Below are 27,061 nucleotides of genomic sequence, written 5' to 3' on the forward strand. Positions count from 1 at the left end.
CCACCCATACACAAAAATGTATGCACGCATGACTGTAAGTCGCTTTGGATAAAAGCGTCTGCTAAATGGCATATTATTATTATTATTATCTGAAGAGAGCCCCGAAACATTGTGTGCAGACATTTTAAAAAGATGAAACTGAGGGCTCCACCAACCCTGGTAAGCCAACACTTTTGAGATCAGTCAATAAATGCTTCTGGTATTGACTTATATGCTGCCCCTGTCTTCATGTTGTTGCTGGACATATCTTTTTTAAAATGTGTGTAGGTCACCTAAATCATCAGAAAAATTGCCCCCCCTGAGAATTTTTTCAGGAGCCGCCACTGGTAGGCTCACATTAACTAGCTAAATTAGCTGGTTTATTTTCGCCCATTGGAGGAAGTTAGGCTAGCAAGCATTTTAGCCAGTCATACAGTGTACTGTATGACAGAGCCATAGACCATTTTGCCAACATGAAAGAGAAGGGGATGGCATTAGCGTTACACTAGTCTACAAGTAGGGTGAGTCTCACACACACACACACACACACAGACATAAATCAGTGCCATGGACAGCAACATGATATTTTGCAACATTGATTGGACACTATTATTTTTGGTATCTTTAATTAAGTTTGTTTTCAGTGTATTAAACTAAGCATATAGTCTTGTTGATTTGATGATGTTTAAATGTTTAAGTTGAAATGGTGCTGGAATAGTGGAGGCAGAGCTCCTGTTGTCCCCTGTAGTCCCCTGTAGCTCAGTTGGTGGAGCATGGTGCTTGCAACGCCAGGGTTGTGGATTTGTTTCCCACGGGGGGCCAGTATGAAAATGTATGCACTCACTAACTGTAAGTCGCTCTGGATAACAGCATCTGCTAAATGACTAAAATGTAAATGTTGTCTTTGTTGTGACTTGCGGTAACTCCATGGTTCTAAATCAGTAGTTGTTGAGTAAACTGTCAAACATTAACTAGCTTGACCATGCTGCAGGTCATTTAACTGTTTGTAATAGTATTATTTGCTTTGTGGACTTCACCGGACAGATGTTCTCCAGTTTGGTGGTGAAACAAACGTATGTGTATTGTTGTCTTTTTGTTGTCACAGCCTCATTGTATATCACGGTGGCGTATTAACTAATAGGTTATAGAGCAAACAATGCAAATATCACAACATAGGTTGTAATATGGCTTTTTTACTGGCTTGGCTTCCTCAGTGATATTACCCACACACCGCTACTGGGAAGGATTCCTGTATCTTTGTAGTGACTGGGTGTATTGATACACCATCCAAAGTGTAGTTAATAACTTCACCATGCTCAAAGGGATATTCAGCATCTGCTTTAAAAAAAAAGAAGTACACATCTGTCCTTCTTTGCGAGGCATTGAACAACCTCCCTGGTCTTTGTGCTTGAATCTGTGCTTGAAATTCACTACTCTATTGAGGGACCTTACAGATAATTGTATGTGTGGGGTACAGAGATTGGGTAGTCATTCAAAAATCATGTTAACCACTATTTTTGAACACGGAATGAGTCCATGCAACTTATTATGCAATTTGTTAAGCACATTTTTACTCCTGAACTTATTTAGGCTTGCCATAACAAAGGGGTTGAATACTTATTGACTCAAGACATTTCAGCTTTAAATGTATTAATTTCTAAAAATGTTCTAAAAACAAAATTCCACTTTGACATTATGGAGTGTTGTGTGTAGATCAGTGACAAAAAGTTGCCACGACCACAAATACAAATTCCATCAAGACACCACTGCCCTAGAGCACACAAAAAACTATACTTACCTTGGCCTAATCATCAGCACCACAGGGAACTTCCACAAAGCTGTGAACGATCTGAGAGACAAGGCAAGAAGGGCCTTCTATGCCATCAAAAGAAACATAAAATTCGACATCCCAATTAGGATATGACTAAAAATACTTGAATCAGTTATGGAACCTATTGCCCTTTATATTTGCGAGGTCTGGCGTCCGCTCACCAACCAATAATTCATAAAATGCAAAGGATTTACTGCTGATACCGGACCAGGCCCAAATCCCCGTCATTCGCATGAAGAAGAGACGGCGATACAGGGGACGCAGGTCTTGGTGCCTTGTGAGAATTCATCAGCGAGTGGGTAACCAGCCTCTACCATCAGTCCTATTGGCCAACGTACAATCATTGGAGAATAAAGTGGAGGAGCTTTGTAGAAAACTATCCTACCAACGGGACATTAAAACTGTAATATCTTATGTTTCACCAAGTCGCGGCTCAACGACGACATGATAATATACAGTTGGCTGGGTTTTCCATACATCGGCTAGACAGAACAGCTACCTCTGGTAAGACAAGGGGTGGTCTGTGTCTATTTGTCAATAACAGCTGTTGGCGATATCTAATATTAAAGAAATCTCTAGGTTTTGCTCGCCTGAGGTAGAGTATCTCATGATAAGCTGTAGACCACACTATTTACCAAGAGAGTTTTCATCTATATTTTTCGTAGCTGTCTATTTACCACCACAAACCAATGCTGGCACTAAGACCGCACTCAACGAGCTGTATAAGGCCATAAACAAACAAGAAAATTATAATCCAGAGGCGGCGCTCCTAGTGGCCGGGGACTTTAATGCAGGAAAATTTACATCCGTTTTACCTCATTTCTACCAGCACATCACATGTGCAACAGGAGGAAAAAAAACTCTAGACAACCTTTACTCCACACACAGAGACGCGTACAAAGCTCTCCCCCGTCCTCCATTTGGCAAATCTGACCATAATTCTATCCTCCTGATTCTTGCTTACAAGCAAAAACTAAAGCAGGAAGTACCAGTGACTCGCTCAATACGGAAGTGGTCAGATGACGAAGATGATAAGCTACAGGACTGTTTTGCTAGCACAGACTGGAATATGTTCCGGGATTCATCCGATGGCATTGAGTAGTATACCACATCAGTCACCGGCTTCATCAATAAGCGCATTGATGACGTCGTCCCCACTGTGACCATACGTACATACCTCAACCAGAAGCCATGGATTACAGGCTACATCTGCACTGAGCTAAAGGGTAGAGCTACCGCTTTCAAGGAGCGGTACTCTAACCCGGACGCTTATAAGAAATCCCGCTATTGCCCTCCGACGAACCATCAAACAGGCAAAGCTTCAATACAGAACTAAGATTGAATCCTATTACACCGGCTCTGACAGTCGTTGGATGTGGCAGGGCTTGCAAACTATTACGGACTACAAAAGGAAGCCCAGCCGCAAGCTGCCCAGTGACACGAGCCTACCAGATGAGCTAAATGACTTCTATGCGCGCTTCGAGGCAAGCAACACTGAGCACCAGCTGTTTCGGACGATTGTGTGATCACGCACGTCATAGCCGATGTGAGCAAGACCTTTAAACAGGTCAACATTCTCACAAGGCCGCAGGGCCAGACAGATTACCAGGTCGTGTAATCAGAGCATGTGCTAACCAACTTGCAAGTGTCTTCACTGACATTTTCAACCTGTCCCTGACTGAGTCTGTAATACCTACAGTGAGGGAAAAAAGTATTTGATCCCCTGCTGATTTTGTGCGTTTGCCCACTAACAAAGACATAATCAGTCTATAATTTTAATGGTAGGTTTATTTGAACAGTGAGAGACAGAATAACAACAACAAAATCCAGAAAAACACATGTCAAAAATGTTATAAATTGATTTGCATTTTAATGAGGGAAATAAGTATTTGACCCCTCTGCAAAACATGACTTAGTACTTGGTGGCAAAACCCTTGTTGGCAATCACAGAGGTCAGACATTTCTTGTAGTTGGCCACCAGGTTTGCACACATCTCAGGAGGGATTTTGTCCCACTCCTCTTTGCAGATCTTCTCCGTCATTAAGGTTTCGAGCCTGACATTTGGAAACTCGAACCTACAGCTCCCTCCACAGATTTTCTATGGGATTAAGGTCTGGAGACTGGCTAGGCCACTCCAGGACCTTAATGTGCTTTTTCTTGAGCCACTCCTTTGTTGCCTTGGCCGTGTGTTTTGGGTCATTGTCATGCTGGAATACCCATCCACGACCCATTTCCAATGCCCTGGCTGAGGGAAGGAGGTTCTCACCCAAAATTTGACGGTATATGGCGCCGTCCATCGTCCCTTTGATGCGGTGAAGTTGTCCTGTCCCCTTAGCAGAAAAACACCCCCAAAGCATAATGTCTCCACCTCCATGTTTGATGGTGGGGATGGTGTTCTTGGGGTCATAGGCAGCATTCCTCCTCCTCCAAACATGGCGAGTTGAGTTGATGCCAAAGAGCTCGATTTTGGTCTCATCTGACCACAACACTTTCACCCAGATCTCCTCTGAATCATTCAGATGATCATTGGCAAACTTCAGACGGGCCTGTATATGTGCATTCTGGAGCAGGGGGACCTTGCGGGCGCTGCAGGATTTCAGTCCTTCACGGCATAGTGTGTTACCAATGGTTTTCTTGGTGACTATGGTCCCAGCTGCTTTGAGATCATTGACAAGTTCCTCCCGTGTAGTTCTGGGCTGATTCCTCACCGGTCTCATGATCATTGCAACTCCACGAGGTGAGATCTTGCATGGAGCCCCAGGCCCGAGGTGAGATTGACAGGTCTTTTGTGTTTCTTCCATTTGCGAATAATCGCACCAACTGTTGTCACCTTCTCACCAAGCTGCTTGGCGATGGTCTTGTAGCCCATTCCAGCCTTGTGTAAGTCTACAATCTTGTCCCTGACATCCTTGGAGAGCTCTTTGGTCTTGGCCATGGTAGAGAGTTTGGAATCTGATTGATTGATTGCTTCTGTGGACAGGTGTCTTTTATACAGGTAACAAGCTGAGATTAGGAGCACTGCCTTTAAGATTGTGCTCCTAATCTCAGCTCGTTACCTGTATAAAAGACACCTGGGAGCCAGAAATCTTTCTGATTGAGAGGGGGTCAAATACTTATTTCCCTCATTAAAATGCAAATCAATTTATAACATTTTTGACATGCGTTTTTCTGGATTTTGTTGTTGTTATTCTGTCTCTCACTGTTCAAATAAACCTACCATTAAAATTATAGACTGATCATTTCTTTGTCAGTGGGCAAACGTACAAAATCAGCAGGGGCTCAAATACTTTTTTCCCTCACTGTACATGTTCCAAGCAGACCACCATAGTCCCTGTGCCCAAGAACACCCAGGTAACTGCCTAATTTACTACCGACCCGTAGCACTCACGTCTGTAGCCATGAAGTGCTTTGAAAGGCTGGTCATGGCTCACATCAACACCATCATCCCAGAAACCCTAGAACAACTCCAATTTGCATACCGCCCCAACAGATGCACAGATGAAGCAATCTCTATTGCACTCCACACTGCCCTTTACCACCTGGACAAAAAGAACACCTACGTGAGAATGCTGTTCATTGACTACAGCTCACCGTTCAACACCGTAGTGCCCTCAAAGCTCATCACTAAACTAAGGACCCTGGGACTAAACACCTCCCTCCGCAACTGGATCCTGGACTTCCCGACGGGCCGACCCCAGGTGGTAAGAGTAGGCAACAACACATCTGCCACGCTGATCCTCAACATGGAGGCCCCTCAGGGATGCGTGCTTAGTCCCCTCCTGTACTCCCTGTTCACCCACGACTGCGTGGCCAAGCACGACTCCAACACCATTATTAAGTTTGCCGACGACACAACGGTGGTAGGCCTGATCACCAACAACGATGAGAAAGCCTATAGGGAGGAGATCAGAGACCTGGCAGTGTGGTGCCAGGACAACAACCTCTCCCTCAATGTGACCAAGACAAAGGAGATGATCGTGGACTAAAGGAAAAGGAGGGCTGAGCACGCCCACATTCTCATTGACTGGGCTGTAGTAGAGCAGGTTGAGAGCTTCAAGTTCCTTGGCGTCCACATCACCAACAAACTATCATGGTCCAAACATACCAAGATAGTCGTGAAGAGGGCACGACAATGCCTATTCCCCCTCAGGAGACTGAAAAGATTTGGCATGGGTCCTCAGATCCTCAAAAAGTTATAGAGCTGCACCATTGAGATCATCGTGACTGGTTGCATCACCGCCTGGTATGGCAACTGCTCAGCCTCTGACCACAAGGCGCTACAGAGGGTAATGCGTACGGCCCAGTACATCACTGGGGCCAAGCTTCCTGCCATCCAGGAACTCTATACCAGGCGGTGTCAGAGGAAGGCCATAAAAACAGTCAAAGACTCCAACCACCCTAGTCATAAACTGTTATCTCCGCTAGCACATGGCAAGCGGTAACGGAGCACCAAGTTTAGGTCCAAAAGACTTCTTAACAGCTTCTACCCCCAAGCCGTAAGACTGCTGAACAGCTAATCAAATGGCTACCCGGACTATTTGCATTGACACCCCCTCCTTTTTTTATGCTGCTGCTACTCGTTGTTTATTATCTATGCATAGTCACTTTACCCCTACCTACATGTACATATTACCTCAATTACCTCAACTAACCTGTACCCCCGCACATTGACTCGGTACCGGGACCCCCTGTATATAACCTCGTCATTGTTCTTTTATAAAAAAAATGTTTTACATTCATTTCTGTATTTTATTTGGACTTAACTATTATTTTTCTTAAAACTGCATTGTTGGTTAAGGGCTTGTAAGTAAGCATTTCACTGTAAGGTCTATACCTGTTGTATTCGGGGCATGTGACAAATAAAATTTGATTTGATAAAAAAAAAAAAAAAAAAAAATGAGACAAACAACTAATTGAGACTCTGCATGCAGAATTCTTCAAAAACATCCTCAGTGTACAATGTAAAACACCAAATAATGCATGCAGAGGAGAATTAGGACTATACTCGCTAATTAACAAAATTCTAAAAAGCCTTTAAACTCTACAACCACCTTAAAGGAAATGATTCCCAAACCTTCCATCACAAAGCCATCACCTACAAAGAGATGAGCCTAGAGAACAGTCCCCTCAGCAAGCTGGCCCTAGGGCTCTGTTCACAAACAGACCATACAGAGCCCCAGGACAGCAACACAATAAGACCAAACCAAATCACAAGATAATTACTTTACACATTGGAAAGAATTAACCTTGAAACAGTGCACACTGGAATGATATTTGGCCCTAAACCGAAAGTACACAGTTGCAGAATACCTGACCACTGGGACTGACCCAAAATAAAGGAAAGCTTTAACTATGTACAGATTCAGTGAGCATAGCCTTGCTATTGAAAGAGGCAGCCATAGGCAGACCTGACTCTCAAGAGAAGACAGGCTATGTGCACACTGCCCACAAAATGAGCTGGAAACTGAGCTGCACTTCCTGACCTCCTGCCAAATGTAGGACCATATTAGAGACACATATTTCCATCAGATTACAGAGATCCACAAAGAATTCAAAAACAAATCCAATTTTGATAAACTCCCTTATCTACTGGGTGAAATACCACAGTGTGCCATCGTAGCAGCAAGATTTGTGACCTGTTGTCACAAGGGTAACCAGTGAAGCACAAACACCATTGTAACTAAAACCCATATTTATGTTTATTTATTTTCCCTTTTGTACTTCAACTATTTACACATTGTTATGACACTGTACATTGCCATAATATAACATTTGAAATGTCTCTATTATTTTGAAACTTTTGTGAGTGTAATGTTTACTGTTAATTTCTGATTGTTTATTGGACTTTTGTTCACTTGCTTTGGCAATGTGAACATACAGTGCCTTCGGAAATTATTCAGACCCCTTGACTTTTTCCAAATTTTGTTACATAACAGCGTTATTCTAAAATGGATTAAAACGTTTTCCCCCCCCCTCATCAATCTACACACAATACCCCATAATAACAAAGCAAAAACTGTTTTTTAGACATTTTTGCTAATTTATAAAAAAATATATTACATTTACATAAGCATTCAGACCCTTTACTCAATACTTTGTTGAAGCACCTTTGGCAGCGATTACAGCATCGAGTCTTCTTGGATATGATGCTACAAGCTTGGCACACCTGTATTTGGGGAGTTTCTCCTATTCTTCTCTGCAGATCCTCAAGCTCTGTCAGGTTGGATGGGGAGCGTAGCTGCATAGCTATTTTCAGGGCTCTCCAGAGATGTTCGATCGGGTTCAAGTCCGGGCTCTGGCTGAGCCACTCAAGGACATTCAGAGACTTGTCCCGAAGCCACTCCTGCGTTGTCTTGGCTGTGTGCTTAGGGTCGTTGTCCTGTTGGAAGGTGAACCTTCGCCCAAGTCTGAGGTCCTGAATGCTCTGGAGCAGGTTTTCATCAAGGATCTCTCTGTACTATGCTCTGTTGATCTTTGCCTCGATCCTGACTAGTCTCCCAGTCCCTGCCGCTGAAAAACATCCCCACAGCATGATGCTGCCACCACCATGCTTCACCGTAGGGATGGTACCAGGTTTCCTCCAGACGTGACGCTTGCCATTCAGGCCAAAGAGTTCAATCTTGGTTTCATCAGACCGGAGAATCTTGTTTCTCATGGTCTGAGAGTCCTTTACGTGCCTTTTGGCAAACTCAAAGCGGGCTGTCATGTGCCTTTTACTGAGGAGTGGCTTCCGTCTGGCCACTCTACCATAAAGGCCTGATTGGTGGAGGGCTGCAGAGATGGATGTCCTTCTGGAAGGTTCTCCCATCTCCACAGAGGAACTCTAGAGCTCTGTCAGAGTGACCATCAGGTTCTTGGTCAACTCCCTGACCAAGGCCCTTCTCCCCCGATTGCTCAGTTTGGCTGTGCGGCCAGCTCTAGGAAGAGTCTTGGTGGTTCCAAGCTTCTTTCATTTAAGAATGATGGAGGCCACTGTGTTCTTGGGGATCTTCAATGCTGCAGACATTTTTTGGTAACCTTCCCCAGATCTGTGCCTCGACACAATCCTGTCTCGGAGCTCTACGGACAATTCCTTCGACCTCATGGCTTGGTTTTTTCTCTGACATGCACTGTCAACTGTGGAACCTTATATAGACAGGTGTGTGCCTTTCCAAATCATGTCCAATCAATTGAATATACCACAGGTGGACTCCAATCAAGTTGTAGAAACATCTCAAGGATAATCAATGCAAACAGGATGCACCTGAGCTCAATTTCGAGTCTCATAGGAAAGGGTCTGAATACTTATGTAAATAAGGTATTTCTGCTTTTTATATTTAATACATTTGCAAACATTTCTAAAAACCTGTTTTCGCTTCGTCATTATGGGGTATTGTGTGTAGATTGCTGAGTTTTAGAATAAGGCTGTAACATAACAAAATGTGGAAAAAGTCAAGGGGTCTGAATACTTTCCGAAGGCACTGTATGTTTCCCATGCCAATGAAGCCCTTTGAATTGAAATAGAGAGAAGGAGAGAGAGAGAGAGAAATAGAAAGAGTGTGTATGAGAGAGAGAAAATGCCCCCTCCCTCCCCTCCTCACTCTCTCTGTCGTGGCTGTCAGTATGGTGAGCCAGTGTGGACTTGGCATCTAATTGAGGAGCAGCTCCACACCCTGTCGTCATTAATCACTGGGGCTGTCGGCTGTCTGCCCAGGACCCCACAGTGACACGTAGCCAGCCAGCCGGGCAGCCAGGCAGGCATGGTAGCACAGCTCTCTCTCAGCCCGAGAGAGTGACAGAGAGGGGACACTTCCTTCTGTGTCCCAAATGGTACCCTATTCAATTTATAGTGCACTACTTTTGACCAGGGTCCATACAGCTATGGTCAAAAGTAGTACGCTATATAGGGGACACTATGTTGCCATTTGAGATGTAACCTCTGTCTGTCTGTCCCCACCACACCCAGGATGGAGGGACAGGACGGAGATCAATCTATCTCAGGTGTGGGCCCTCCTGTGAGAACAGCAGTTGGAAACTAAATGAACTGCCCTCCTCCCCTCCAGCCTCCCCCTCCTCACCCAGCCAGCCAGCCTGCAGAGCAGAGGGGACAGAAATTTAGTATCTGGGTGTTGACTCAGCTGGAGCAGTGAGAGAGGACAAAGATAGATGGAGAGTTTGACTGAAGAGAGTACTGAGATGGAAAGAATAGTGAGGCATTTGATGAACGAGTGTAAATGGGTGACAGCGGAATTAATTCCTCCCTCTTGACAAGATTGAATGTTTCATCCTCAGTTTGACCTCTGGTTCTAGGCCCTCTCTAATACACTACTGTGAGGCTGATCTCTCACAACATTCTTTTAAGGGCCAGTGCCAGCCTCTAGCGGGACATTAACTTCATTTTTTGAACTCTGACATTTACTACTACATTTACACAGGGATATGGATATACAAAGCCAATAGCTACGTACAACATGGCAAAGAGTAATAATGCAATACTGAGTCAAATATATAATCTGTACTTCTACCACAGACCCATAGGTGGCAACATAAACTAGGATATGACCCATTTAGTGGCCCTCTTTTAGCAGTTTAATATATCTTCAATATAAACTGTATTCTTATTTACAGTACAACCTCAAAACAACAACTTCCCTGTCCTCATTTTGATTCCAGCCTTTGATCCAACCCTGAAAACAGATAGAGAACCCAGATAAGCCATATGTGTGGCAGACCCTCCCCATCCCAGTCTGCAGGCATTAGCTTGTTTCTGGGGGTGAAAAATGTGTCCGCTGGGCCTCCCTCCTGATGAGTTCCCCTGCTCAGCTCTCAGGGCAGAGTGACCTTCCTGGGCTGGAAGGGCTGGAGCTGGCAAGCCCACAGAGGTTTGGGAGGGTGATCTATTTTGTTAATGGCCCTGTCAAGTGACACCTGTGCTCGCCTCTCCCTTTATCTGTCTGGAGTGCTAATGAACCGAGAGTCCTTCTCTAGCTAGGGGAGTCGGGGCCAATAGCCACCCCTGAGACTGACTACTAGCCTCTTCACTCCTGGATAAACCTCCTATCCTCCACACTATCAGACCATTTAGGCTAGAGAAATAAACCATTATTTAATTTAACCAAGACACAAAACACTGGAATTACTGAACTGTGGTGTTGTTGTAACATTGGCTTTCATTCTCGATCCCTGAATATTAGCATCTAACAGATACTTAAAACAGAGAAAGCTGACCTCCGATAATACATAATACAGTATTGTATTTATTAACCTACAAAATGCTTTTCCCCACCAGGGGAGAGCCATGGTATCTGTCCCAAATGGCATCCTAGTCTTTATATAGTGCACTACTTTTGACCAGGAACCAGGGGGCTCTGGTCAAAAGTATTGTACTACATAGGGAATAGGGTGCCATTTGGGACACAGCTTGTTGTTTGTGTTGCCTGGTTTAAAGGCTGTGCTTCTCTTCTCTAGAGAAGACAAGGTGTCAGGATCTTTGATTAATATTTCTCTATTAACTACCTCCCATTGTCAGCCCTGGCCTTTGTGTAGCAGGGCCATCCGTCAAACATGGAGGGGAGCCAGGGTCGGCATCCCTTCAGTCATTATCGAAATCCCACTGACCCAGCGGCCACTCAGAGACAGCCAGCAAGCCACAGTGCTGCTGAGATGGCTATTCTGGCCCCCTAACAAACAAGCATCAGCAATTAAACCCTGGCTTGCACTCCCAACATTGTGGTGGAGGTAGAGGGAGAAGGAGAGGAAGGAGGGATAGTGGTCTTTAGAAAGAAGCAAACTGGCTAAATGTGAGCGCACCTGATCTGCCTTCTCTGGGACACTGTGAAATCCTGTCAACTGTTGTTATTTATTCTGAATTATTACACATATCCATATAGCTGTAGCATATCACTAAATTACAACTATACTGATCCATAGAGAACTGCAGTACATCAGCAGTGCAACAGCTAAATTACATGATTCATTTAATAATTAAATTGTTTACTAAATTAATTTAGTAAAATTTAGCAAACAGATAAATTACCCCCTTATAGCCATAATGAAAACTAGTTTCAAGTTATGACACTATGTAAGCATTTAAATAAAATTTTAATGCAATCAAGTATAATTTTTTTAACAAAATAAGACCTTTCCCTGTCAGATGGATAGCACTGCCATCATTAAGTGTTTTTATTTTGTTTGAATTAATATCATCCTCTTTCAATGACAGTTAGCAACCCCAACGGGCTGACTCGATACCACTTGAAAATTGTTTACATCTTTGCTTATGTACAAATGCAAAATAAATGGCCATTTATCAAGAAGACTTTTCATCGTCGTGACATACAATTTTCCATCAGTCTGAATAGCAGAAGAAAAAAACAGCAGAGATGGAAAGATACAGAAGCAAAGAACAAATGTAGGCTTATTCCTCCAGAAAAAAAAACACAGTCCATCTTTGCCATGGTGCAAAACTTTATTTAAAGAGTGTATGATAGGCATAATAATAATAATATAATTAAAATCATTTTTTTCAATTAGAATACTTATGAACAATTCATTTGGATAGTAAACTTCCCCCAAGTTTGAATGCCAAGCGCTCAAGTGAAAAATAAATACATGTTTTCAGTCATGGGATGGAGCGAAAGAAAACAATCTAAAATAAAAAACCAATCGAAATCCCACAATCTCATCCAATCAAATTCAAGCTCCTTTCTGTTCCCAGGCAGGTGTCTGGCCCACACATGAATGTCTCTGGGCCTGTACTGCTGGCCAGCCATCACCACTGGGTCTTGCCATTGAAATGCCATTCAGAATCCTGTGGCTAACAGGTGGTATTCCAGGCAGGGTAAGGCCCCCTTGTTCTGGCGACTGGCGAGGACCCCTCCTGTCCAGACGGGGCCTTATCCATCCATCCACTGTTTATATCTGAGGTGTCCAGCTTGTGCCTGTTCTGTTGTCTCTGTGTCCTCAGATGTCACTGGTAGCCCAGGGTGGAGGCTGAGCCTAGTCTCTGGCTGTAGATGGCATAGGGGGAGTAGTAGGGCGAGGACGCCTGCAGTGAGTGCATGGGCAGGCCTGGGGCTCCGGGCAGGTGGGCCTTGCTGTAGGGGTGGTAGCGGGCCAGGCTCAGGCCAGGTGACCCCCGCAGGGAGAAGGAGCTGGGCAGGGTGCCGGGGCTGCCGGGCTGGGGAAGGTGGAGGTGGCAGGAGGCTGCTGAGGGGGGGTAGGCAGAGAGGGGCTTACTGTCCAGCCCACCAGGGAGAGACGTGTGAGTACGCAGGTGGGCCAGCAGCTCCTCTGACGTGGAGAAACGTTTGTCACACGGCCCTCCTACTGACACCCAGTTACAGGCGTGTGGCTGGGGCTCGTTCTGCAGCATGTAGCCGTAGGTGTAGAGCGGGTGGGACAGGGTGGGGGTGGTGGAGGATAGAGAGCTGGGGTGGAGGGAGTGAAGGTGGTGTGATGGGTACATGATTTGGTAACCTGATTTTAGGGAGGAGGGGTCGTGGACACATGTATTGCAGTTGCTGCCCCCTAGATGGGGGTGGTTGGGGTAAGTCAGACAGTACGGGTCCCTGCATAGAGCCTGCATGAGGGATGGAGGTGAGGCCCCAGTGAGGGGGCTGGAGCTGGGGTGCTTCCCTGGGATCCCCATCCCTAGACTAGACTTGGTATGATCCAGGAACTGAGATGGGTAGCCTGCATAGGCGCCCACTATGGAGCCATGGTAGCCCATGGAGGAGGGGGGCATGGGGAAGACTGAGTGGCCTGGTTTGAAGGGGGAGACAGGGGCGATGTGTCCGGAGCCTAGCCCAGGCTGAGAGGACTGTGGGTCAGCCTTGCTCTCCGGCCGCGGGCTGCTAGCGGAGCTGGCATTGCTGGAGTTGGCGCTAGCCCGCATGTGACTGGAGTTCGCTAGCTGGGCCCCGTCCAGCCTCTCCTTGCTGTGATCAGAGTCTTTCTTCCCTGTGCTGCTGTTGCTGTCTGAGTTGGCCTGGTCTGAGCTCAGAGGCTTGTTGTCTATGTGCAGGGCCTGAGAGTGTGATGTCTGCTGCTGTGTGGAGGGGGACTGGGTCTGTCTGTGGGACTGGCCCTGGGGGTGCAGGGGAGGGGAGCTGGAGCTGGGAGAGGTGGAGTGTGGGGGGAAGGACGGGCAAGAGCCGGCGCTCCCGGATCCACCACTGGGCACCCTGAAGCCAGCTTTGTCTGTAGCACCCTTGGTCAACAACCCATCCTTGCGGCATTCCCCTCCGGCCTTGTTGTAAGGCTTGAAGCTGGACTTATCCTCCAAGGACTGGTGCTGGTCTCCAGACTTGTGGCCGGAGCTGGAGGAGCGTCCGGATGGCTCCTTGTCACTGAGGCTGACGGAGGAGAGGGAGCCCAGCTTGGATGAGGAGGGGGGGTCTGGTTTGCCGATCTGTGAGCAGGTCTGAGCCAACAGGGCCAGGGGACTCTTCTTAGCATCCAGCTGAGGGGGCGACACACACAGAGACAGGATGATAACCCAGCCACATTAAAACACTCTATAGTCACACTCTATACTGGTCTTACATTGGATGGTAATTTGGTAACTATTGTGGTAATTCAGTAACTATTCGGTAAGTATTATGTAGTGTTTGTGCTGGTGTATAGTATGTCCACTAGAAATCTATTTTAGCCACTATCATTTAATAGGCCAAATAAAATGTCCAATAAATGAGGTGCAGTAAAATGCGTTGTAAATGTTAGTCATAATTTAGGCCATGAGTCATATATCTATCCGCAGAGGGAAGGATACATAAATCTGCTCAAAAGTTTTATTTCCCTGTGTTTGCCATATGAAAAATCCTTAACAGAAAGAGAGAAAGAGCGAAAAATGTATGACTGCAATGTTGGCACGGGGTAAATAGTATCTGTTCTATTTGGCGAAAACGAAGGAAACGATTTAACTATTTCTGTTTACACATTTTAGAGACAATTACACACAATATCTGAGAATATCAAATCAACACACTGGCCTATTTATGTAATCTCAATAACTCAAGAAAAACTCAATAATAGGCTACTCATTTTAAATATTAATTTCATAATCTAGTTTATTGGGTCATGTTTGTATTATCTAAGCGCAAACTTGAAAGGTAAAATAAATATAAACTGTATTGTAATGTGACGCATTAGTGACAATTTGATGCGTAGGCTAATTCATGCGTAATCTCTTAAACTACATGGGATATTTATAAATATCTGTAAATAATTCCAGACATTAACACGGTCGATGATGATCAAAGAATTCGACAGTTTTAGAAAATGTGCTTTGCTTACCTCAATGCTTACTGGCGCAGACGTAAGAGGTTGGAGATACTCTTGGTGTAGCAAGATGCTACTGTGTGCGCTCAACATATTTAGAATCCGAATAGGCAGCCTTTTAGCCTGGCGTGTTGGATCTGAGGGAGAAGGTACGGAAACCAGCTGTCTTTTCGTTCCTCTCCGAGGTGAATTACCACTGTCGTTACCGGTGCGCTCCGGGGACGGACTGCGTAAATGCGCGTCAGATCCACGGGGAGAATCGTTCATCTGGATCGGGGCGGCGCAGAGTTCGGGCGATGGCAGGGAACGTGTTGTTGTAAGTAGAAATGCATTTATGAAAACATCGTATGATGCACAAATCAATAATCAAGGTTAAGTACTCGGTCTGTTTTAATCCAAATATACCAACGGTAGCACGGGTCTCCTGAATCAGTTCAAATGATTGTCTTTACAGAAGAAGAATTATCTCAAATGTCATCATTCCTTGATCCAATCTTCTGTCCCTTCAAAATACTTTCCTTAGAATGGACAATTCCTTCCGCCAGTCTTGTAAAAGAGGAATGGAGTAGAAAGATCATCAGTAGTCAGTTATCACCAGAAAATAATAAACAAGGACTAGTGTAAATAGAATATCCCCGTAGACGATACGGTCAGGCTGTCCCACTGTCTCTGTTCACACAACAGCTAGTACCATGCTCATTTCACATACTAAAGATCTAACTAAGGAGGCGAAATTTCATAGCAGGCAACCGCGGTCCAATCGCGAGTTTCCGCATTCGTAATAAGGTGGGCGGCTCTCCTTGTAGAAGCGTAGCCTGCCTATGCCCACACCCCTACACTCTCTTTGACAATGTTTTTAAATATGGCCTAATATATAGACATATATTTTTATGATAACTTACATGTAAGTCGTTTTTTATTGACATAAAAATAATCTCTACCATATATAGCTCATAGCCTCACAACAAGCTGATGGTTTGCTTTAGAGGTCATTTTTTATATAGCCTATACCCATTCCCATTGTAAATTTGTCAATTTAATTCGAAATAACAGCCCTATGTTCATGTCTGGGTACAATTCTGGAATGTTAATGACTTTATTGCATTACTGCTGGCTGAATCACCAATTAGGTAATTTAACTAATCTAATTATGCAATGAGTTGGATGTATTATTTGAAAATTAGCCCTGACAGATGTAATTACTCTCTGGCTGAAATAAAGAAATGTTGATGTACTGGCTACTTTTCTCCTCCATTGGTCATAAATCGTGTCTAGCATGATAGTTCTAATTTATGTCCCAAGTAACCACATGATGCCATGTCACCTCCCGTTAAAAGCCATCTAATACATGTCATCATCTCCATTTAGGTGATACATTAGAATGCCACACTTGTGTCTAGAGGTGCCTGTCATGACAACACAATATCAACTGTCTGACAGTAAAACAGCAACAAAATTTACCCATATTCAACCAATATTATCCAATCAAATACTGATTAATCATGTTATGTCAACTTATGTGACAACCATCAACATCAACATTTTTGCCTTGTTCAAACAAAAGGACAACTATTCCACCATAAGTCTAGTTTGTAATCTCAGGCCCAGTTGAGATGATAAACAACTCATCTTGTACCAGCTGTGTGTGTTCTATCTTCCTAAACAACAGCTAGGAGTATATACCTGTTCTGTTTTAAACAAAACAACACCATTCATTTAAACCAATTAGACTGAGAGAACTCTAGTCTAGTTGACATACTCAATGACACAAGAGAACAATACATAAGGGCTTTTCCTGTGCTGCTTATGTGTCATAATGGCCCATTATAAGCTTGATAAGCTCTGTCACACTTTTTATGTCGCATTATGGGACATAAAAAGTGTGACAAAGCTTATCAAGTGCTGTCAGCAGTGTAGTCCTTAACTATAATGACTAATGCCATTCATCTTCAGTTAAGAGGAAAGGGAGTGGGATGCTGGCTGGCTGGCTGGCTGGCTGGGGGTGATTAGATGAAGTCACTTCTTCTGCCTCACTCAACAGGATCGCTGTTTGACCTGTCATCATTAGGCTTAGCCGTCACTTATCACCTACACACTGCAGCGAACGCTTGAATAACCTTCCCAGATCCAAGAACATGTGAATGCAGATGTACTCGGGGTTAAGTGTGATGTGATCTTCATTTTCAATGTGTCTGTCTGTCTGTGTGTGTTTGTTTTATTCTGTCTCAACCGTGTGATGAAAGCTGTACAAACAGATGACGCATACGCAGGTTGGTTATTATGTTCACAACACAAAGCCAATTCAAGAGTAGGCCACGAAGCAGGCAAGAATAGCATGAACTTCAAATCGATTTTTATTCAGTGTCTAGTGCTGATCTAAAGCGTTCGTGTAATTTCATGAGGAAACGTGCCATGCATATAACGCAAGTCATTCACTGACATACATGTAACTCAGTTCTCCATTTGCAAGCGGGTCAGTTGGTTGAGAGAAAGGGTACATTTTGGGTGTGTGGGAGGGGCAGGTTAAAGAAGGGGGGAGGGGGGGTAAAAGGGAGACCTGGAGGAGGGCAAGAGAGGAAAAAGACACAAAGAGCGAGAGAAAGAAAGAAGGGGAGGGCTGAAACAATGGGGAGCAGCTCCTTTCATGTCTTGCATTGAAGTTGGGCTGGTTACAGCTGTTGTGGCATGTTGGTGACTGATGGCCATTTCCTGTTGTTGATATTTAAGGGGCGGGTTTCCCATCAAGAGGGCGCTCAGCAGTAGAAATCCCTTTGGCCGGCCCTGGAAGCATTTGCCTTTGCATGGCCATATCAAAGCAAGAGGTCTTTACTAGAACAGCAGCCTAACAAAACGCCTTGTCCTGTCATCCTCTGTCTGTGACCTGTGATTTATAGACCCACTGAGGCCTGTAATGGATGCCTAGGGCGGCAAGTAGCCTAGCGGTTAAGAGTTTTGGGCCAGTAACCGAAAGGTCGCTGGTTCGAATCCCTTAGGTGAACTAGGGGGAAAATCTGTTGATGTGCCCTTGAGCAAGGATAAGAGGATAAGAGCATCTGCTAACATGTAAAATGGAGGCCTTATTCATTTAAGTGGTCAAAGGCTGGTGTTTGACTCACTTGAGTTTAGTGATATACAGAATGTAGATCAGCTGAATATTTCAAACCACTAGAGTAAATGGATTGCTCATCCTGTCAATTGTAGACCTACTTCTTGTAAGAGTAAAATAAAGTTTGAGGCACATGTGAGGATGTTCATTCTCAATTGACATCTTGTGTGATAGTTAAGTTGTAAAGGAAGATGCTGTAGTTCAGTCCATATTTCAAGGGGTTTTCAGTTTGTTTTCAGACCATGTCCATTTCTATAGCCCTCTGATTGTATCAATGGAGTGTAAATGGAGAGAAACCACTGACTGAGTGTAGTTTACTGTCTGCATCCCTAATGGCACCGTATTCCCTACATAGTGCACTACTTTTGACCAAAGCCCTGTTTTTGTATTTATTATGGATCCCCATTAGCTGCCGGGGTCCAGTGAAATTAAGGCAGTTCAAAAATTTTTTTTACATTGCAATACATTCACAACAGATTTCACAACAAACTAAGTGTGTGCCTTCAGGCCCTACTTCACTACCACATATCTACAACACAAAATCCATGTATACGTGTGTATAGTGCGTATGTTATTGTGTGTGTGTGTATGCATGTGTCTGTGCCTATGTTTGTGTTGCATCACAGTCCCTGCTGTTCCATAAGGTGTATTTTGCATCAGTTACTTGATGTGGAATAGAGTTCCATGTAGTCATGGCTCTATGTAGTACCTTGCACATCGCATAGTCTGTTCTGGACTTGGGGATTGTGAAGAGACCTCTGGTGGCATGTCTTGTGGGGTATGCATGGGTGTCCGAGCTGTGTGCCAGTAGTTCAAACAGACAGCTCTGTGCATTCAACATGTCGATACCTCTCACAAATATGGGCCCTGGTCAAAAGCAGTGCACTAAGTACGGAATAGGGTGTCATTTGGGATGCACATACTGTATCCTGCAGGCACAGAGAGTAGAATGATAAAGGGTCTGAGGGGCAGAGGAGGAGAAGTGAATGTAAATAACTCCTATTTAATTATCTGTGAGTGACTTATGGGGTGTGTGGAATGGGAATACAGGCCTGAGGCTGGGGCTTTGCTGCTCTAGCCCTGTCTGTGTGTTCTCCAGAAATAATAAAATGGGGGGGGGGAATAAGACTTTCATAGGGTGTAGCAGACATGGAATTTAGGCCTCAAACTCTTAAAAGAGAAGGAGCAAAGTTGGCAACATTGGTTCTGGTTTAAAACATGAGCATCTACAAACAGGGTTCTCTCTCTCCATCTGTCTCTCACACACACACACAGAGCAACACGCACGCACATGCATGCGTTAAGAAGTATAAATATATTTCTGGTACAATATAATTTATCTGGCTCTGTGTGTTAGGACTGCCTCTGTGGTTGACTTACTTATCTCTCCAGTTTAGGGGTTTAGATTGTCCATGTTGTCAGCTCAGCCTGTCTCTCCAACACAGCTCTCCTGTTATCTACCCTACCTGCCTACCTGTTGTCTACCTGTCTGCTCTGCCTGATCATCACACCAGGACAATGGGTTGTGCCCAAATGGAGCCATATTTCCTTTCTAGTGCACTACTTTTGACCAGGGCCTATAGCAGGGCTCTAGTCAAAAGTAGTGCAGTCTAAAGGGAATCATTTGGGATGCAGATATGGACTTCCATCGCAGTGTTAATAGTGGATTGCCACTTTTATTAATCATGCAAACACATGTATTTATTATTGTGGCACGGCCTCAGTGAGATTTGAACCTATTATGTAATGTTTTCTATCCATGGAATGAATCCACTGCGCCACCAGGATGGAGCTGGAATGATATGTTTTTTTTTACATATGGTTCTCAGAATGTTATGTGCTAGCTGGGTGTCCTGCACAGAATGTTGTGGGAAGATTGTATGCAAAATAACCATAGGACAACCATACTCTCATCAAGCGCTAAGAAACATATGGTTCTCATAGCTGGGCTCACACTTTCTAAACTCACTTCTGCATCCTGTCCTCAGACTCACAGTCTCACAATATCTTCATCATCCCACTCTGTCCTTTCTGTTACACTAAGGACACACACTGTAATACACACGCACTGACGCAGGAACACACACAGAGGTGCACTTGATTTCTTCATTGATCCTTCCAGTATTATCCCATTATATCAAAATACACTAAATTGAATAGGTTATGCACAACATAATAACTAACATGCAAATACTAATAACTAACAGGCTGCAAGCAGTATTATTGTGCTATTTATTGAACCTAATTAGAAAGAAAACACCAGCTTCCACATAAGTGAAATCAATTAGAGTTTACACATTGTAGGCTTGTAAAAGAGAAAATACATATGTTCTAATATCCATCATCAGATGCTAAAATACATGTCTCAATCAACAGCCACAGGCTAACCCTAGATAAAAATGGATTGCATACTTTCGAAATAGTTAGAATTGTTAGGGACTTTTATTGTGACAATATCCTACTCTTCCCATGCTCACTTGAGAGATATTCACGTGATTGACAGTAAAACTAGAAATTCAGTTACAATAATATGGTCATAGACTGTCAATAATAACCTACATTTATTCCCACAAGGCAGGCAGTATGAGTGGATAGGCCTAAACCTATAGGCCAACAATCCAGACCTGCCTACAACATCCGAATCCCGCACATTTTGTTTTCTTTCCTGCGATTCCTGCATTTCCTGGATCGACGTGGTGGTGGGAGAAGGAAGGGAAAAGTTTGACGTGGTGGTGGGAGAAGGAAGGGAAAAGTTAGGCAGCACAGTGTTACCTGTCAGTCATTGAGACCAGGAGTGAGAGGGGGGCATGACTGCCGCAGCGAAATCCCGGGATGGAGTAAAAAAAAGGGTAACTTTTTGTAACTTTTTGGGAGACCCAACCAAATTCACATAGAAATGTGAGTTATAGATCTGACATTCTCTTTGAAAGCAAGTCTAAGAAGCTCTAGATCTGTTCTACAGTGCATTCGGAAAGTATTCAGACCCCTTGACTCTTTCCACATTATGTTAAGTTACAGCCTTATTCTAAAATTGATTAAATTGTTCCCCCCCCCCCTCATCAATCTATACACAATTCCCCATAATGACAAAGAAAAAACACAATATAAAAAAAAAATACTGAAATATCACATTTACATAAGTATTCAGACCCTTTAATCAGTGCTTTGTTGAAGCACCTTTGGCAGCGATTACAGCCTTGAGTCTTCTTGGGTATGACGCTACAAGCTTGGCACACCTGTATTTGGGGAGTTTCTCCCATTCTTCTCTGCAGATCCTCTCAAGCTCTGTCAGGTTGGATGGGGAGTGGCGCTGTACAGGTATTTTCAGGTCTCTCCAGAGATGTTAGATTGGGTTCAAGTCCGGGCTCTGGCTGGGCCACTCAAGGACATTCAGAGACTTGTCCCAAAGCCACTCCTGCGTTGTCTTGGCTGTGTGCTTGGGGTAGTTGTCCTGTTGGAAGGTAAACCTTTGCCCCACTCTGAGGTCCTGAGCGCTCTGGAGCAGGTTTTCATCAAGGATCTCTCTGTACTTTGCTCCATTCATCTTTCCTTTGATCCTGGCAAGTCTCCCAGTCCCTGCCGCTAAAGCACATCCCCACAGCATGATGCTGCCACCACCATGCTTCACCGTAGGAATGGTGCTATGTTTCCTCCAGACGTGACGCTTGGCATTCAGGTCAAAGAGTTCAATCTTGGTTTCATCAGACCATGGTCTGAGAGTCCTTTAGGGGCCTTTTGGCAAACTCCAAGTGGCCTGTCATGTGCCTTTTACTGAAGAGTGGCTTCCGTCTGGCCACTCTACCATAAAGGCCTGATTGGTGGAGTGCTGCAGAGATGGTTGTCCTTCTGGAAGGTTCTCCTATCTCCACAGAGGAACTCTGGAGCTCTGTCAGAGTGACCATCGGGTTCTTGGTCACCTCCCTGACCAAGGCCCTTCTCCCCCGATTGCTCAGTTTGGCCGGGCGGCCAGCTCTAGGAAGAGTCTTGGTGGTTCCAAACTTCTTCCATTTAAGAATGATGGAAGACACTGTGTTCTTGGGGGCCTTCAATGCTGCAGACATTTTTTGGTACCCTTCCCCAGATCTGTGCCTCGACACAATCCTGTCTCGGAGCTCTATGGACAATCCCTTCGACCTCATGGCTTGGTTTTTGCTCTGACATGCACTGTCAACTGTGGGACCTTATATAGACAGGTGTGTGCCTTTCCAAATCATGTCCAACAATTGAATTTACCACCGGTGAACTCCAATCAAGTTGTAGAAACATCTCAAGAACAGTCAAAACTGTTCGCTGCTCTGGCACCCCAATGGTGGAACAAGCTCCCTCACGACGCCAGGACAGCGGAGTCACTCACCACCTTCCGGAGACATTTGAAACCCCACCTCTTTAAGGAATACCTGGGATAGGATAAAGTAATCCTTCTACCCCCCCCCCCCACCCCCACCCCAAAAAATAAAAATAAAATAATAATAATAATAATATACAAATAAAAAAAACAAAAATAAATGGAATAAATAAGATTTAAAAAATACAAATTTTTTATTTATTGTACAGTGGTTAACCCACTGGCTATAGGGTGAATGCACCAATTTGTAAGTCGCTCTGGATAAGAGCGTCTGCTAAATGACGTAAATGTAAATGTAAATGTAATGATCAATGGAAACAGGATGCACCTGAGCTCAATTTCGAGTCTCATTGCAAAGGGTCTGAATACTTATGTAAATAAGGTATTTCTGTTTTTTAGTTTGAATACATTTGCAAACATTTCTAAAAACCTGTTTTCGCTTTGTCATTGTGGGGTATTGTGTGTAGATTGATGAGGACGTTTAAAAAAAGAATTTATTTTAGAATAAGGCTGTAACGTATCAAAATGTGGAAAAAAGGAAGGGGTCTGAATACTTTCCGAATGCACTGTATGAACAGATCCAGATGGACAGTCATTGAAGATTCACAATTACATTTCATTTCGCCATTAGTCACTATAATTAATGTGTTACTTCATGGAAATAATTTGCTTAAAAAGCAAAACAATAAAAAGCTGCCTTCCAGACGTAGTGGGCCCGGCTGTAATTCAGACTGGAGATGAATACATGAAAGTGAAGCAGTCCTATACGTCACCCTAACCCCCCACTACGGCCATGTGTGCCCTAGAAAGTCCCATGCATGCGGCCGTTTGTCATTGGAGCGTGCATGTGCATTCTCATTTGGAACTCTGTGTTAAGGGCTGTGGGCCAAGCTGACACTTATGAAATAGTTCCCCTGCTGACCCCAGCTACCGCTGCAGCCCAGCCATTAATTCTCGCTCCACAGACAGACAGACAGACAGACAGACAGACAGACAGACAGACAGGGGGGAGGGGGTAGGGGGGGGAATCGAGTGAGAGAGAAACACAACACCAACAGCTCTGCTATAGCAATCAATACTGGGAGGATATGTAGCGGCATCATTTCCCCCCTCTCATCTCTGCTGTCTAATTCTCTATTGTGTTGCTTTCTCATATTTGGGTAATTTCATACTTTATCCCTCTTTTTTTTTGTGTTCTTGCATCTCCCCATTTTTATCCAGTTGAAATGTTTTGTCCTTCCTTTCCCAGGCCCAGTGCATGTGCGCAGCACCCCAATAACTTGGCTAAGTTTGGGCCTATAAAGGGTTATTTAGTTGCCAGGGGAGATAGCAAGCCGCTTCTGCAGGGCCTGCCAGAAGGTTACACTACCGGTGCATCCTAAACTACACATGACAGACTACAAGAACACACACACACACAGAGAGAGAGATTAATGAGTTTCAGAATGAGGCCGAAAACACATCATATCACCTTTAATGTGTACACATTTCTGCAGCCATAACTCAGCATTTATAAATAAAAAATAATGGGTGAAATATGGCGTCGTATATTCCTCCCAATGACACTTTTACGAGCCCTCCCTGCAGTATAAAGGCATTGATTGCTATTTCAAAGTACCATGTTAGACCCAATACTGAGTACAACCAGCTGTCACAGTGGAGGTGGAGGGAGGGAGGGAGGGAGGGAGGGAGTGAAGGAGGGAGTGAAGGAGGGAGGGAGGGAGAGGGCTTAGCAGTGCGGTCGTTTTTTTTCTTTCTGTGTCCTTGTGTAAATAGCCAGTGTTTTTAGTTTTTTGTCTGTTTTGTATATATTTCTCAATTTTACTTTTCATTCTTTAACTAAATATATTTTCAATTTGTCGGCCAGTCTGTACAGCATGCTATCGACCCAGAGCATATCGGATTTTCTGCCGGAATCACTGGACCCAAGCGCCGGATCATCGCAACCAGCCAGCTGCAACCAAATGGCTGTTGTCGTTGGCTAATTACCATTGCCCCTTAGCAAGCACCAGTTAGCCTTGAGCTAGCCTCGAGCCAGGCCCATCTCCCGGCTATCTACCTCTCTGTCAACCGGACGGGACCTCCTAGTGTTGACACGGAGCCCCGCCGATCCGACACGACTGGTTTGCCGACGAAATCGTCTGATGTGGTTTCAACAGGCTTCCTGTTACGACGTCGACCATGAAGATCCATCTGCTAGCCCCGGCCCGCTAGCAAACGCAAGCCGGGCCTCTTGCTCGCCAGTGCTGTAGCAGCCCCCGAACTACCTCTGAACTCTCCTATTGCTGTTCACCGGACCTTATGATAACTCAGCTATACAGCTGATGTCTGCTGGACTGTTCCTTTATACGGTACCGCATCCTGTTTATGTTTAGCCTCAGCCCAAACTTTGTCGCCATTACCAGCTGTTGTCTTAGCTCTCTCGAATAACACCTGTGATTGCTTTATGCCTCTCTCCCATGTCAATATGCCTTGCTTATTGCTGTTTCGGTTATTTGTTATTGTACTATTTCACTGTAGAGCCCCCAGCCCAGCTCAACCTGCCTTAGACAGCTCCTTTGTCCCACCCCCCATACACGCGACCGACTCTCTTTCATCGTTACCCAACGCTTAGGTTTACCTCCACTGTACTCATATCCTTCCATATCCTTGTCTGTACATAATGCCCTGAATCTATTCTACAACGCCCGGAAATCTGCCCCTTTTTTTTCTCTGTACCCAACGCACTAGAAGACCAGTTCTTAAAGCCTTTAGCCGTATTCTTATTCTACTCCTCCTCTGTTCCTCTGGTGATGTAGAGGTTAACCCAGGCCCTGTAGCCCCCAGTATCACTCCTACTCCTCAGGCGTTATCATTTGTTGACTTCTGTAACCGTAAAAGCCTTGGTTTCTTGCACGTTAACATCCGAAGCCTCCTCCCTAAGTTTTAGTTATTCACTGCGTTAGCGCACTCCGCCAACCCTGATGTTCTAGCAGTGTCTGAATCCTGGCTTAGGAAGGCCACCAAAAATTCAGAGATTTCCATCACCAACTACAACATTTTCCGTCTCGATAGAACTGCCCAAGGGGGTGGGGTTGCAATCTACTGTAGAGATAGCCTGCAGAGCTCTATCATACTATCCTGGTCTGTGCCCAAACAGTTTGAGCTTCTACTTCTAAAAATCCACCTTTCCAGAAATATGTCTCTCACTGTTGCCGCTTGCTACAGACCCCCCTCAGCCCCCAGCTGTGCCCTGGACACCATATGTGAATTGATTGCCCCCCATTTATCCTCAGAGTTCGTACTGCTTGGTGACCTAAACTGGGATATGCTTAACACCCCGACCAACCTACAATCTAAACTAGATGCCCTCAATCTCACACAAATTATCAACGAACCTACCAGGTACAACCCAAAATCTGTAAACATGGGCACTCTCATAGATACAGTGGGGAGAACAAGTATTTGATACACTGCCGATTTTGCAGGTTTTCCTACTTACAAAGCATGTAGAGGTCTGTAATTTTTATCATAGGTACACTTCAACTGTGAGAGACATAATCTAAAACAAAAATCCAGAAAATCACATTGTATGATTTTTAAGTAATTCATTTGCATTTTATTGCATGACATAAGTATTTGATCACCTACCAACCAGTAAGAATTCTGGCTCTCACAGACCTGTTAGTTTTTCTTTAAGAAGCCCTCCTGTTCTCCACTCATTACCTGTATTAACTGCACCTGTTTGAACTCGTTACCTGTATAAAAGACATCTGTCCACACACTCAATCAAACAGACTCCAACCTCTCCACAATGGCCAAGACCAGAGAGCTGTGTAAGGACATCAGGGATAAAATTGTAGACCTGCACAAGGCTGGGATGGGCTACAGGACAATAGGCAAGCAGCTTGGTGAGAAGGCAACAACTGTTGGCGCAATTATTAGAAAATGGAAGAAGTTCAAGATGACGGTCAATCACCATCGGTCTGGGGCTCCATGCAAGATCTCACCTCTTGGGGCATCAATGATCATGAGGAAGGTGAGGGATCAGCCCAGAACTACACGGCAGGACCTGGTCAATGACCTGAAGAGAGCTGGGACCACAGTCTCAAAGAAAACCATTAGTAGCACACTACGCCGTCATGGATTAAAATCCTGCAGCGCACGCAAGGTCCCCTTGCTCAAGCCAGTGCATGTCCAGGCCCGTCTGAAGTTTGCCAATGACCATCTGGATGATCCAGAGGAGGAATGGGAGAAGGTCATGTGGTCTGATGAGACAAAAATAGAGCTTTTTGGTCTAAATTCCACTCGCCGTGTTTGGAGGAAGAAGAAGGATGAGTACATCCCCAAGAACACCATCCCAACCGTGAAGCATGGAGGTGGAAACATCATTCCTTGGGGATGATTTTCTGCAAAGTTGACAGGACGACTGCACCGTATTGAGGGGAGGATGGATGGGGCCATGTATCGCGAGATCTTGGCCAACAACCTCCTTCCCTCAGTAAGAGCATTGAAGATGGGTCGTGGCTGCGTCTTCCAGCATGACAACGACCCGAAACAC

The 27,061-nt window shown here is 44.6% G+C and overlaps 1 protein-coding gene across 1 annotated transcript; it reads right to left on the reverse strand.

Moving 5' to 3' along the window:
- Positions 1 to 11,938: 11,938 nt before the first annotated feature.
- Positions 11,939 to 15,755, reverse strand: LOC311145133 (zinc finger protein 703-like). The gene is made up of 2 exons (XM_084181326.1): positions 15,086 to 15,755; positions 11,939 to 14,252 (listed from the first exon to the last, which is right to left on the reverse strand). Exons 1-2 carry the CDS (start codon positions 15,335 to 15,337, stop codon positions 12,759 to 12,761), a joined length of 1,746 nt encoding a protein of 581 aa, XP_084037452.1. The 5' UTR covers positions 15,338 to 15,755; the 3' UTR covers positions 11,939 to 12,758.
- Between the last annotated feature and the right edge of the window lie 11,306 nt (positions 15,756 to 27,061).

This window comes from Coregonus lavaretus, assembly GCF_964263955.1.
Source record: "Coregonus lavaretus genome assembly, chromosome: 17".
NCBI lineage: Eukaryota > Metazoa > Chordata > Actinopteri > Salmoniformes > Salmonidae > Coregonus > Coregonus lavaretus.